This window comes from Acipenser ruthenus, chromosome 2 (assembly GCF_902713425.1).
Source record: "Acipenser ruthenus chromosome 2, fAciRut3.2 maternal haplotype, whole genome shotgun sequence".
Classification (NCBI taxonomy): Eukaryota; Metazoa; Chordata; class Actinopteri; order Acipenseriformes; family Acipenseridae; genus Acipenser; species Acipenser ruthenus.
In genome coordinates this window covers 15,389,947-15,403,564 of record NC_081190.1, presented here as the reverse complement: position 1 = coordinate 15,403,564, position 13,618 = coordinate 15,389,947, and the positions used below count along the sequence as shown (strand labels likewise).

The window sequence follows — 13,618 nt, the reverse complement described above, 5'->3', positions numbered from 1 at the left end:
ACTGTCTAGGCATGCATACAATCCTGAATTTGCATGTATAAAGAACAGCTACATTAATAACAGTTTGAAAGCAAAGTAAATACAAAACAAAATACATTAACATAAATCAATACATAAAAAAAGAATATTACTAGGGGTTTATATTAAAGAACGTATTATATATTTTTATTAAAGTTGAACTTGTTAGGTTTTTTTGTACTTTTTAAAGACTATATAAGTTATTCTGAAAAAAAAATGCATTAGAAACAGTGTCTGATCATTTTGATTTTTTGAATGATATTTAGCTAGTACAGTATTAATAAGAGATGTACAGTCAAAGTTTTTTGGGAGTCGTTTTAATAGCAGATTGATCCGCTGGGATATTTCAATTGTGATTGTGTCGTCACAGGCAGGGGAAGGCTTATCTGATCTCCCAGCGCTCCTGCTCTGGTGAGGCGGAGCTAGTTCTCTGCTTGTGGGCGTGGTCTAGCAGTCTCTTGCTGAAGCTTTTTGATGGTCTGTGTAGTTGAGTTGTGGTAGTGTTTGTCTTGGAAGGATGAGCTGTGGGTCGTGAAGAGAGCAGGACGGGAGTAATACCACACCGCGTGTGAGTTTTGTTTGATGTATTTATTTTTTAAACACCCAGAATTTACTACAGGACAAAATCCTAACCGGGATTTATTTTTTTGGCGTCCAAAATTTGTGTCAGAAAAATTGTGTGGAGTTTTTTTTAAGTAGGAATTGCGTCGGTGTATTCGGAAAGGAAGGAGCATTCCGCGCGGACGACGCTTTTGCAGGCAAGTGAGTTTGTGGTAATCCTTGGATTAATCAGCCAATTCGAAGGGGCAAAGGACATTTTTTTTCCTTCGTGAAATCCAATTGCATTATATTGTGGAATTTGGACTGCAAATGCATTAGTAACTTGGATGTATCCATGTTATAGTTGTATTTATAGTTAAGAATATAATTCTGAACGTTTATCCATATTGTAAATTCTATTATAACGTACAATTGTTGTCTACAGTTTAGGGCTAGGTTTTACAACATGCATTGTTATTTCAGTGTAGGCATTTTAATATTAAATATACGGTAAGTGTGTGTATGATGGGCTGTAAAGTATTTCAATCTATAAAAAGACAGCTTCCTTTGTCCAGCTCTTAGTGAGGAAAAAAGAATCCACATATTTAAGATTGTTTCAAGGAATTAAGCATTTCATTATTTTTAGTGCAATGTAAGTTACTACCGTATGCATACAGTACGTACAGTGATACAAGAAACGAAACAAAACGTTATTACTACTAGTAATAATGCAACAATGGACGTTACTTTCTGTCGTGAGTAATAGTTTGCTATCGTTCTTTCTTTCTTTATTTGTTTATTTATTTTTAAATCAGTGTTATAGAGAGAACCGAAATACAGACGCTTAAGTCTATTGTTGTATAGAATCGGTAGAGATTTAATTCTACATCGAACATCGATCAGAATCTGGGCACAGAAAAAGCAGCCCAAGCACAAGAATCAGTCAACACGGTTGAAACGTGGCCCACATCCGTAACGTAGCCTATACCATTAGAATAATGTAATAAAACGTGTCGCGCATAGACTTTTCTCTATTTTGCTGGTAGTGTGTTGATTAATCTTGGACCCTGGTGGTATTTATTTATTTATTTATTTATTTATTTTACAAATCTGTATTTCAATTTTTAAACACATAAAGGAAATGTTATTTTTAATGTCATCTGGACTGTCATCTACATTTTTGGCAAAAGATTAATGGAATTTGAGAAAATAAACGTACGAAGGGGTACAGTTACAGTAATTTCAGTTAACCTAATCTGTGTCTAGACATTTAGTGGCATGTTCTTTTACTGGTTTTATTGCCAGCTATAGCTCTTAAATGAATTTATTCCTGTCTAATTCAAGCACGAATTAGAAAAGTGCTGGAAATTAAACCGATCTGCAGATTCCAACCATTAATGTATAAACGCATTGTTTTTCCTTCACTCTTGTAGAGCGTGTTGCCACATACTGCACAGTAACTCCCAGCCACCAGTGTGCGAGTTACAAACAGACATGCCTTTTTCATTCGATTGCACTCCAAGCAGTTGATGTAATATGAACCCCTACGGCCTATAAAAGAATAGGCCTACATACTTTTATCAATATCAATGTCTTCCTTAATTACACATTTATTCGTGTTATATTATGTCATGATACGACTTTTAAAACAAGCCTTCTATTGAACTGCTGTCACATTTAAATTATATATATATATATATATATATATATATATATATATATATATATATATATATATTTCTCTCTCTCCTCTCCTGCTTACAGTATAGCTTGTACGCCTAGCAATGTGTGCCTAAATGATTGACACCACCATTTAAGCGTCTTTTTAAACGTAATTTGAAATAAACTTTACATGGGGAATCTGTTATTTTTACAGCGTCCCCTTATTAATACCAGTCAGGGTTTACACTTATTGGGGAATGTATAACATGCTACTGCAAAATGCTCTACCAGTGAAGAAAATGTCAAAACCCCTTAAGGTACACAGGGAATTGAACAGTTGTTCATATGGTTTCTCCTTAAAATACATTTGAGTGACTCAAGTATCAGGAGGAAACTGACAATTTGGATGACCAGATCCACACCCTGTCAGTAAATTTCAAACTGTGTTCCATGCACATTGCAAAAATAGGAAAGTTGGTGTAATTATTTGTGAGACACATGTGTCCCTTGTACCTTAAAGGGTTTATGATTGATCGGTTATTGTGCTATTAATTGTGCAGCGTTTCCTTAAGGCCATATATAATATAAGGGCTGGTTTTCTTTCTAGGTCAGGCGAGCGAATGGAGTGCGGCTGCAGAAGGTATTAGACAGATGGGCAGATTGTGTCTGAAGCACCATGAAGGTGCAACAGACTGCAGAACTCAAAAACCAAGCTACATTTTGAGGCGCTGACAAATTCCTGAGCTGCAGGAAAAGAGGAAGTAGAAAAGAAAAATAACCCAACCCAGAAAGGACATTTTGCAAAAAAAGGATATTGAGGACTTCGACCCTTTTTACAAGCCACGTGACAATATCTCTCATATCTGATTTTCAGATTCATATATTTAATTATATGTGTATATAATTGGGAGGGTGGAAAAAAATAAGCAGGCAGGACAAATCCTTTATGTGTTGCTGTATATTTTGGTTCCACTGGATTAATAATATCTGACACTTAAGTTTTCAAAATGAGTGCGGAAGGATACCAGTACAGAGCCCTGTACGAATACAAAAAAGAAAGGGAAGAAGATATTGATCTGCATGTAGGAGACATACTGATTGTGAATAAGGGGGCCTTGGTAGCACTTGGGTACAGTGATGGAATGGAAGAGAGACCTGAAGAAATTGGATGGCTCGCAGGGTTTAATGAAACCACACAGGAAAAAGGCGACTTCCCTGGAACCTATGTTGAGTTCATGGGCAAGAAGAGGATTTCACCTCCAACACCCAAACCTCGACCTCCAAGGCCACTGCCGGTGGCTCCCGGGCCAGACAAAGCCGATTCCGATTCAGAGCAAGGTAAGTCTGGTAATTATCCTCCAACACATTCTTCCCTTGTATGTCAGCTGATACTTACCTGCACTGGTCCTTCCTGACTGTCCAGTCAGGATCCAAGTGATCATTCAGCCAAGCGTCACGCCGCATATTTCCTGAATCCTTTCTTTTCAATTGACGTCAGATTCCATTTTAATCTTGATAATGATCGAGACTTCCCTTTTTCATTTATTGCATTTACGAAGACTCTTGTGGCTAGAGAAATTACACCTGTTGCCCGAATAATTTGCTAGTTAAATGGAAATTTATTGTAGAAACTCGCCTCCTGTAGTCAGACTTGTGTGGTTTCATTTCGTTTGTAGAAATGCGTGCTGGATTTCAGCTTTTCATCATTAAATGTATTTATAATTGGTTAAACAAACAAACATACCACACCTCAGATGCCCACGTCATTATAAATAACCTTACTCGTAGTAGCTGCTGTTTAAAATGATGTGCGTTCACTTTCTTCTTTGTTGATGTGATTTGCTGGAAAGTATTTCTACTGATCGAATGTATATTTTTTTAACATTGTAATTAGAACTTTTCTGTGTTTTTTGTTTGTTTTATTTTGTTTTTAAGATAATGTATGCTGTCTGAAAACTTAGCTTGATGCTACATGTCTGTTATACTGTTGGAGTGTTTTCACAGCACCCTCTGGATGGCTGTAACCCGAATGCTTGCTTCCCCTTGGGGAAATAAGGCCCAACATTGAAGTCGACGTGTGTTTCTTCTTGTGTGCGATCGAAATGTATTTGCTGGTTTGCCTGTTTTAGTTTCTGTTTCTGCTCTGGATTCAACTTTTACAGATCCACAAACCAAACTTCCATCCTCTATTCCTGCAATGTATTTCTTTAAAAAAATAGAAATACAACATTATTTGTTTTACAGAAACTCCCCTACAAGTGAATTGTGACTCACTATTCTGTATTCAAATACATTTGAATGTACCCTGTGGAAAGTGGCTGAAGGAGTGGTTCATTTAAATAATGTCCTGAAATTAAGATAACATCATCTCCAGCCTTAGCACTTGGGTTCAGTGATGGAATGGAAAAGTTGATAATCTTGACAGATTATTATATAAATGGAATGAGAAACATAAACAAGTGCTTTTTTTTCCCCCTCTGTTGCAAAAAGTGATCGTTCTCATGATTTCAAAATGCAGATCCTTGTAGTGGCCTGTAGTGTTGTTTTTTTTTAAGTAACATTTTGTTTTGTTTGTGTGTTTTTTTTGTTTTTTTTTGTTTTTTTAATACACTTACTGTAGTGCTAAACCACAAACGGTGGCAAATTGTTTCCATATAAAAATATAACAAAACCGGAAATGTTTCTGGTATCTGGGTTTATAGGCTTTTGTCAGTAATGTCTGTTTTTCTTTTTTTGTATAGATGTATATTTAGTTCTGTTTGTAATTTGTTGGGAATTGTGAAGTCAAATGCTGAAAGTCTGCATGGCAACTAAATAGCTTGATATAAAAACAAAGATGTTTGTCAACCGCCAATGTCAGCAGCTGTTTTATCGTTTGAGTCAATTTAGACTTTGTTTTAGCTGAAAGGTTTATTTTTTTGTTATCCTTTTAATGCATGTCGGCCTGAACAGAACAGTTTGCGTGAAAATCACTTTCAGTTTTCTAGAGGTAGGTTTTCAAAACACACAGCCGTGCCCTCCCTGCTCCCTAGTGTTGAGGAAGGAAATAAAGTTGTTGGGGTGGGGGGATTCCTGTGACCCCAGCAAAGGCAGTGCCTTCTATGGTTCCATGTACAGTCCACAGCCATTTCTCTGCTGTTCTGAAGACACAGATGTTTGCTGTATACTGCAACTCTATACTGATCCATGAGACTTCTCCATTTACATAACCGTTGGCCTTTGGCAAGAGTTCAACACAGAACTATGCAATCGCCCTGCAGGCTTAAGCAGGATAAGATATTTTAATTGCTTGGTATGGGTGGGGTAGGGTGGGGTGTTGGTGGTTATGAAATGAAAATACAAATCTGAATGGAGGACAATGTTATTAGTAGGGATGGGCACCGATATCAATATTTTGATATGATATCGATAATTTCCATATCGTGATATTATGAGATTTAATAAATAAATAAATAAATAAATAAATAAATAAAATTAACATATGCGCGCAGAGACATTTGTGTTTTTAGCATTATTAACAATAAATACAAACACAGTATAATCAAGTTTATTTTATATTAATATACAACAAACCCTATACATACCAATCAGGGTCAGGCTCGTAGGCAAACGCCACACACTGAAGTATTATTTAACCACTGTGTACGCTGCTTGCACCAAGTGATGTCACATTTCAGGATAGCGGCATCTCAATTAACGGCGAATGAGCGGTTTATTTGAAATCCTGTATATTTTGCTGTAAAACAGTCATTTAGTTTCACATCACCCAAACAACAATTCCTTAAACAAAAAAAAGCGTACTTTATTTTAATTTACTGTAATGTCATTTGAACTTTTACTGTTTATTTGTTTAACCTTTTTCAGGTTAAACAAATCGACCCGTTCCATCAAGGTAAGCCATTTGCTTTTATCCATTAGAATGTCTCCCAGTTGTCCTTCGTGAACAGTATATACCTCACTTAGGCGAGAAAACATTTGCGATGTCTTGCTGACTTGCTTTCTTATTTTCAGATGCATACATGCAGATTTATCGTTTTTTGCTCTGCTGTTAAATGTAGTGTCGACTCGCCATTTTGTACTTTCTGTTTTGCTTTGGGAGCGGGAGTGTTGATGACACTGGTATGAACGTTCAGTTAACAACGAATTAGGAAAGTGAGTCAAAGGTTAATTGCATAAGTTTAATTGACCATGATTATTTCGCTGGCGCTACAATTAGGGAAACTACAATGCTTATATTTACGTTTGCTTGGCTTGGGAAGTTGGCGGGTGGTGGACAGCGGGGTGGCTATATAACGGGTACAAATAGCACTGTTTTTATATTGGTGACATTTGTTCAGAGAGAATAGCTGGCGGTATGCGAGGGTGGCGTTATAACGCGGCACAGCTGTATTTTACGGTCATTTTGCTGCAGTGTAATAGATTACTGCGAATATGCATCCCTTTCCATTCTGTGCGTCCCGTGAACACAAGACAAAAAATATTTTTCCGTCCAATGGATTTATTTTGCATCTAGGACGCAAAATGTTACATTAATGCGACCTCTGAAACGCAATAACTCCCCTTCATAGTCACAGAGGTAGCTATGGTATTTGCATGCTGCATAAGCACCATTGGCCTTCCATTTTGCATTATGTTGAGCTATGCGCATGCTTCAGCGGTTCATTACTTAACCTATTATTAATGTATACTGAGCATCAAAAGAAACTTATCACATGTATTTGGATACAATTCACTAGATGTGATCGAAAAATGACAAACTCTGTTTTAGAGCAGGTGCAGCGACTTTTCATTGTGCTGATTAACAACTGACATCACGAAGATGCTGCAAAATGCCACAATACGCTAATAAATAAATAATAATAATAATAATAATTATTATACGCTAGGGCTGTCAGTTAAGCCTCGATTTAATTGGGCACACAAAATCGAATTGTTTGAATAAATATCGATGATTGTACCGCACGCATACATTGTCACTCCATTCCTGTCCCCCCGACGTGATTGATAATCTCATTGCTGTTCAGTAAAAGCCTGTGCACACCAGTTGAATGCGAGAGGTAATTACGCCTTGGTAGCGTCAGGAGAAAGAGAGAGAGAAAAAAACAACACGTCTACAGCAAGTTTAACACACTACAGGGGTGTTACTAAAGTATTTATTCCAAACAGATTACAGTTCTTTGGAATGTAGGCTAGTCTATATAAACTAGACACAATTTAGTGCCAGCTGCAGCATCACACATTGCATCTTGTTAATACTGTACCACCTAACCTTCACTATCTGTGAAACGCACAATGTGGAAATCCCTGCTTAAAACAATAATAATAATAATAATAATAATAATAATAATAATAACAATAATGTGATTTACTTACCACAACATGCATACCCTCTATAGGTCAAGCTGATAGTTCAAAATTGCGGTTAACATCAATGATTTTTTTTTTTTTTTTAATGTTATTGAATATTGTTACATATTCATTATATAACAGTTCATTTTGAAACGCTAAAGAAGCACAAGCTATATACAGTCAGTTTTCTTCAATTTATTTACAGACTGTTTGCCAGGAATACAAGCCTGTCGTTCTGCTCTAGATTCAAGGCGACACGCTTTTTAGTTTGTTTACATCGAATACAGAGAGGGGCGTACTTGCAAAGCACTTTCAAAACTGCTTGAATGGCAGAAATACTGTAAATAGCAAGGCAGGGCGTTCGGTGAGTTTTCATTGATAAACTTTAAATAAGGTTGTTAACTATGCGCGTTACAGAAATGTAATTATTGAATATATTATCCAGTATTTATATCGATGTATATAATGAGGAATGGAATCGATCGAAAAATCGATTTTCAATTCAATCGTAGCAATGTTTTATTGTTATTGGTGTTAAGTATCCTTTTAATATTTCAAAATCCTGCTTGGCAAAAATAAAAAATAAATTAATAAGATGCTAATAAATGTACCTTTTGGAATCCCTACCTTTGTGTAGCCTCCCTGTGCCTTCAATCATTATGGGACTTAATTATTATTTGTGAGGGGGGAGGGAGCTAAAACGTGTCTAAAAATGTGAAGCGCTTGCCAAATGGAATTCCAAGTGCCTTCGGGGTTTGGGGTGGAGGGAGAACATCATGTGCCTTCCAGAATCCTGTCACATTTGTGTGCAGCTGTCAAGTGTCTGCAGTATCTTCAAGAAGAGTCGTATCTGTACTTGTTTTGTAAAATTAGCTATTCATATATGAGTCAAATTTGAAATATCATAATTTGTGTGGATTGCTTTGCTGTTACAGGACAGTTTATACACAATTTACAAAAACAAATTACATTTTTTTTAAACACCCTGAAAGTCAAAATTTGCAATTCAAATGTACTGTAGTTTGATATCCAACCAAATTAACCCATTAAAACTCACCTCAGTAAATTACTTTAACTTATTTAGTCATGCTAGCTGTAAATACCGTATTACATCATTATTAGTGGTGGGCAACGGTAAAAATTGTATGTTTTATTTGTTGTCCAATGGCAGTTTTAAATTCCTAATTCCTGGATTGTGGCTAATTAGTGCATTCCAGATAAATTGGACCCCTTTTACGCTTTTCAATTTCCAACTCTGACAGCCATTCTCAAACTCAACCCTTTTTTTTTGTGTGTGTGGCAGTTCGGTTTTATTGTATTGTTTAGAGGCAAAAAAAATTCTTTGCTTGGGTGTTGAAATGTTGTCCTACAAACTGGGGGGGAAAAGCAATGTGTCACAGAGGGTGAGTGGCGGAGCTAGGCTTGAAGCTAGTGCAAATGTAGTATCAGGAAAAGAATGGGCCTCTGTTCACGCGCTGAGGGGCCTGTGCTTGGGGGAGGCTGGGTGTTGAATTCTTCTTGCCTCAGAGTATTTGTGATTCATTGCCATTCATTGAAGGCTTTGGCAGCCTTTTCCCCATCCACCCCCATTTTTATGTTTTGATAATGTTCTTCAGATTTGCAGAGCTTTTAGGCAGCAGAGGCACCGTGCATTTTTAACCACAGGGGGTTGTCTGTACAGAACTACAGATGTGAAAATAAACTGCTTTAGTACTTTTTAAAAAAAAAAAATTCTTGGTTTCTCAAGAAATCTGTCAGCCTGATTCAGTTTCAATGACCCTGCTGATGAGTTACTGTGTATGCTTGCCAGTGTTTGGGGCATTCCATTGCTGACGTTAGGATAGTATTTGACCTGCAGAACTCAAAGTAAATTCTGCACCCATCTGTTGAATGTAATGTTAAACAACTGTAAACATTTAATTCAACATACAGTAAAGCCATTTAGTTCTTTCTGCTGCAGTGCCTGGCATTGAACTGATAAAGCAGTAAAGCGGTTTGCGAATGACCATAAGTGAGTTACTATTGCACCCTGGGTATGCGTATGCCTGACAATAGAGATACTGTACAGCCCCTGTTATGTAATGTCATTTCACACTTCGCATTATTTTAATAATGCAACTTGGAAAGGATATTCTTTTGTACAAGCCTTTTGTTGAGAGTGTCAGACTCTTTGGACAGGGAGGTACCTGTCTATTATTGTGTAACTTTGGGAGCTAATGGATCCGTTACCTCTAGTTGCATTGTGCTCTATACAATACAAGTATTGTAAGTTGAATCACATTGTAAGCCTTGGCATTCAAAACTGAATGTTATTTTCAGTAGTTTTACAGTTGCTTCTGTAAATTTGTGAAAGAGTTCACACTTCCTAACATTGACAGGCATAAATAGCTGAGCTCTCATAATGTGCCGATACAGTACGCTTGCTTGGTTTTACATGATTGTGAAATCCAGTGTTGATCTTGGTCTAACTTGGTTTTAGTTATTCTGATTTTGAAAAAGGGTCAACGATAGTTTTAAAAATGAAGTCAGTAAGTAGTGCAGATTGCCTTGTCCATGTGTGAATATAACAGCTAAACCCTAAATGAATGTAATCACATCTGTGCTGTGTTTCTGTATGGCATTGGTATGAAAGTGGTGCTCGTTTGCAGTTACTCTTAGTATAAAGCCATGTGGGGAATACTGCAGTAGAAAAACAGCATTTCTTAGCAGCAGTCTGGAGAACAAATCCAGTTAGTTTTTTTATAAGGAAAAGATAGTTTGAATCCAGTTTTCAGTAATGTATCAGTCTTGAATTGAAGGTGCTTTTAAATGTTAATGCACCTGTGGGTTCAGTAAATGATGCAAAGTTTAAAAATAAATAAATCATTTATTGCAAGACAGTATTCATATCCTTTCATTTTGTTGTTGAGCCCTATGTGTCGTTTAATGTGCACGGTTCCAGACTTCATGGAAATCTAATCAGACCTCCGCTCCACAAAGACTAGTATCTCCGATCACTGTGAAGTGCAGTAATTGAACTTCTGCAAAGTGTGAAACTCCAGATTGTTGTTTCATTAGCTTTTTAGCTGTGATGTCAGCAAAAAAAGAACAAGACTTGCCTTGTAAAGAATTTGCTGCAGGGCTCATTCTTAAAAGCCGTCAGCCTGTTAACGCTTCTGTTGTCAGGATGGTACAGGGGCTTACTGATAGATGTTTCTAAGCTTTGTTTTGGGAGTTTTTTTGTGGTTTTTGCTGCACTCTATTCATGACTGTGACAGGAAGAGAATTTAGGTTGGAAAGTATACAGAGGATGCTTTATGAAGCTGGAATGTAGGCCTGCATACAGTAACACATCTGTCTTTGATGCTACCCTGAAGTACCCAGCCCCAGCTTCCATCTCGGGGTTTTTTAATTAAGGGGCTGTGTAGTTTTTGAGGTCTGATGACCCACCTGTGAAAAACGTGTACATTTTTTAAATAAATTTCATACAAAGGTTTTTTTTATTTTTAAACTGGCATGCAAGGTACAGTAGTTTTAGATCTTTGTGCTGTGCCCAAGTTGAATGAATGTTCCTTCCAAGCATGTGTGCAGTTCAGCTGGAAAGATCAACACACAGCCTTCTGCATCAGTGTTACACATTGCATAGTTTGAGTTTGAGCTAATGTCCCTGCTCCTTTCCTGGACCCCGCAAGTGTTACCATGAACATCTGCTGCATTGAACAATATTCTTAAAGAGATTCGGGTTGCCAGGCTTCAGCTGGGAAGTTTGCTTACACTTAATGGTAGTTAGCTGACCAGGCAGCTGTGAGTTAGGTCTGTGGGCTTCATTTAACAGATGCATAGCTGGCGCATGTTTTTTTGTGCTGCGGTTTGTGTTAAAAGATCTTTATTTGTTATTGATCACTGTGCATGTTCAATGTTGCTTTGCAGTTTGTTTAGGATCTCTCTGTTGCAGTAATACAGTATACTGTGGTGTTGATGCTAGATTTTCCATGCTTGTTCCTCTTACAGTACAGATAAAGAAATAATTTGTGCTTAATGGACTTGTTTCAAGTTTCTTAAGTTTTTCCGATGCGATGATTCAGTGGAAGTGGTACATGCTGATGAAGCTCCGGACACAGTGAGTGCAGACAATATAGTGCCTTTTACAGTGACGTATCCTCTCATACCAATATTAACCTCAGTTAAGGAATATTTTGTTATTTTTTTATGTTTTTTAAACAATTATTTCAACAATTAATAAACAATTAATAAGTTTCATCTTTTATATTCTCAAATGCGGTGAAACGTTTCAGGGTGCAGGGTATTTTTTTTTGTCTTACATTGTTGGAGAAGTTTACTCTAGCCACTGAAAATACATTTTAGATGTGGTTTTCTATTGAGAAGTTTTCTTAACTACAAAGTTTTTAGATTGTGCAGTTGATAAAGAAGCCAGTTATGGAAATAACAAAGGCATGAGTGTCTGCCAGAGACTTTGTCCGTGTGGATATATGAGCTTATTGAGGGCTATTACAGGTGCTTCTGCAGAATTTTACCTTCACATAAAGCAAAGATTATGAGACTAATCTTGCAATTCCTAACTTGGTCTATCTGAATGTTACAACAGAATCGAATGTTCAGTAACACAGAGGAACCCTTTGTTTTCCCCATATCTATAGTGCATACTGTACTGGACCAATACATTGGTTTTAGCCTGCAGATTTGCATCCATTTAAGTTTCAGTTGGATGGGCAGTAGGTTTTTTACATGCAGGAATTCCTCTTTCTCAAAGACGTTTCAAAGAGCCAAACAATCGTGCATTAGTGGTGTCTTTGAAAAAGGAGTGGCTTTTCATTATGAAATGAAAACAAACACTTCAAATACTTTTCCTTGGTAGTACAGTAAATACTGTGAAAGGGTTATTGCTTCATTAGGAAACACTGGTTAGCTGTACACTTTGCCTTTTAAGCTGCATTAAAGGGTTTGTTTCATTGTAGTTTGTTTGTTTTTTACTTTAACCCTTTGCGGTCCATTTATTAATCGCGCGTCAGGCACGTCAGGTCTAATTAATTTTCACACGCGCAGTTAATTTTAGACGCGCTGTTTAAAAGTATTTTTTTCCCACAGTCAAACAGGTTTAAATGGCCCTGCATATCAACAAAGCACTCACTAGGCATCTCCAGCCCCGCCCCACCCTTTCGTTCGCTATCGCTTTCACCTATGTAAGAAATAAATAATAATAATAGTCGTACATACCGATCGATCATCTCCTGATCACTTGTTTTATCACCAAACTCCTCAATAATGCGATCCAAGTCATTATTTTATTACTATAACATCTCAAAAAAGCTCTGCAAATGTCCGTGTTCTCTGTGCGCTGATTCAGTCAGCCAACTTGTTTACTTACGACCGCCCCGTTATCTGATACCAGATACCATGAATGACTAATCATGAGAGACGCCTATTTATTTATTTTTTTCGACTTGTCTCGGCTCCTGTCGCTCCCACTCGGCAATTGAATGGTTTTCTCGGCTTTTTCCGGAGAAAAAACGACTAGAAACCCGTTTTTTGCGTTGCTATAATGATGTCGGACCCAGTCCGACAAAGGACCTGTGAGGAATAATTGCAATGTCGGACCCAGTCCAACAATGGACCGCAAAGGGTTAAGCCTTGATTAGCCTTGATTTATTACAAAAAAGAAAAAAAAAAGACATTAATTTATTAAACAGTTGAAGCGTTCTGTTTAACCCCTGTTCTTAGAACAAAATGTGGTTGGTAATAGTCTGCACTGTGTTCTTGAGAAACCGGAACCTTTTGACCCTCTGTACCCAAATTGTACTTCTGCTGATGGCAATGTGGAGCACAGTTTTTAGGTTGATATTTGCTCTGGTTTGTGTATCGTTTTGGCTTTTATAAATGTATCAAGAATACCTGGGAAATTGTCTGTGAATGTAGGGGGAGCGAGAGAAATTAGAGGACCACTTTAAAAGCTTTCTGGAATCTTGCTGTCCTTTAGGCAGCATTCAGTGAAAGCACTTGGCAATTAATGCACAGAAGAATCTGTGGGTGGTTCAAAGATTCTGTTAATAGT

The 13,618-nt window shown here is 37.2% G+C and overlaps 1 protein-coding gene across 2 annotated transcripts in view; it reads left to right on the top strand.

Moving 5' to 3' along the window:
* The first annotated feature begins 423 nt into the window (after positions 1-423).
* Positions 424-13,618, top strand: part of LOC117403662 (phosphatidylinositol 3-kinase regulatory subunit alpha) — a 37,147-nt gene continuing 23,952 nt past the window's right edge. The window contains exons 1-2 of one of the 2 annotated variants that reach the window (XM_034005934.3): positions 424-586; positions 2,828-3,558. In XM_034005934.3, coding sequence (XP_033861825.1) covers positions 3,228-3,558 — 331 coding nt within the window. In that variant the 5' untranslated portion in view covers positions 424-586; positions 2,828-3,227. Of the gene's footprint in view, positions 781-2,827; positions 3,559-13,618 lie in introns of both variants that reach the window. The other variant, XM_034005933.3, reaches the window with a different exon arrangement.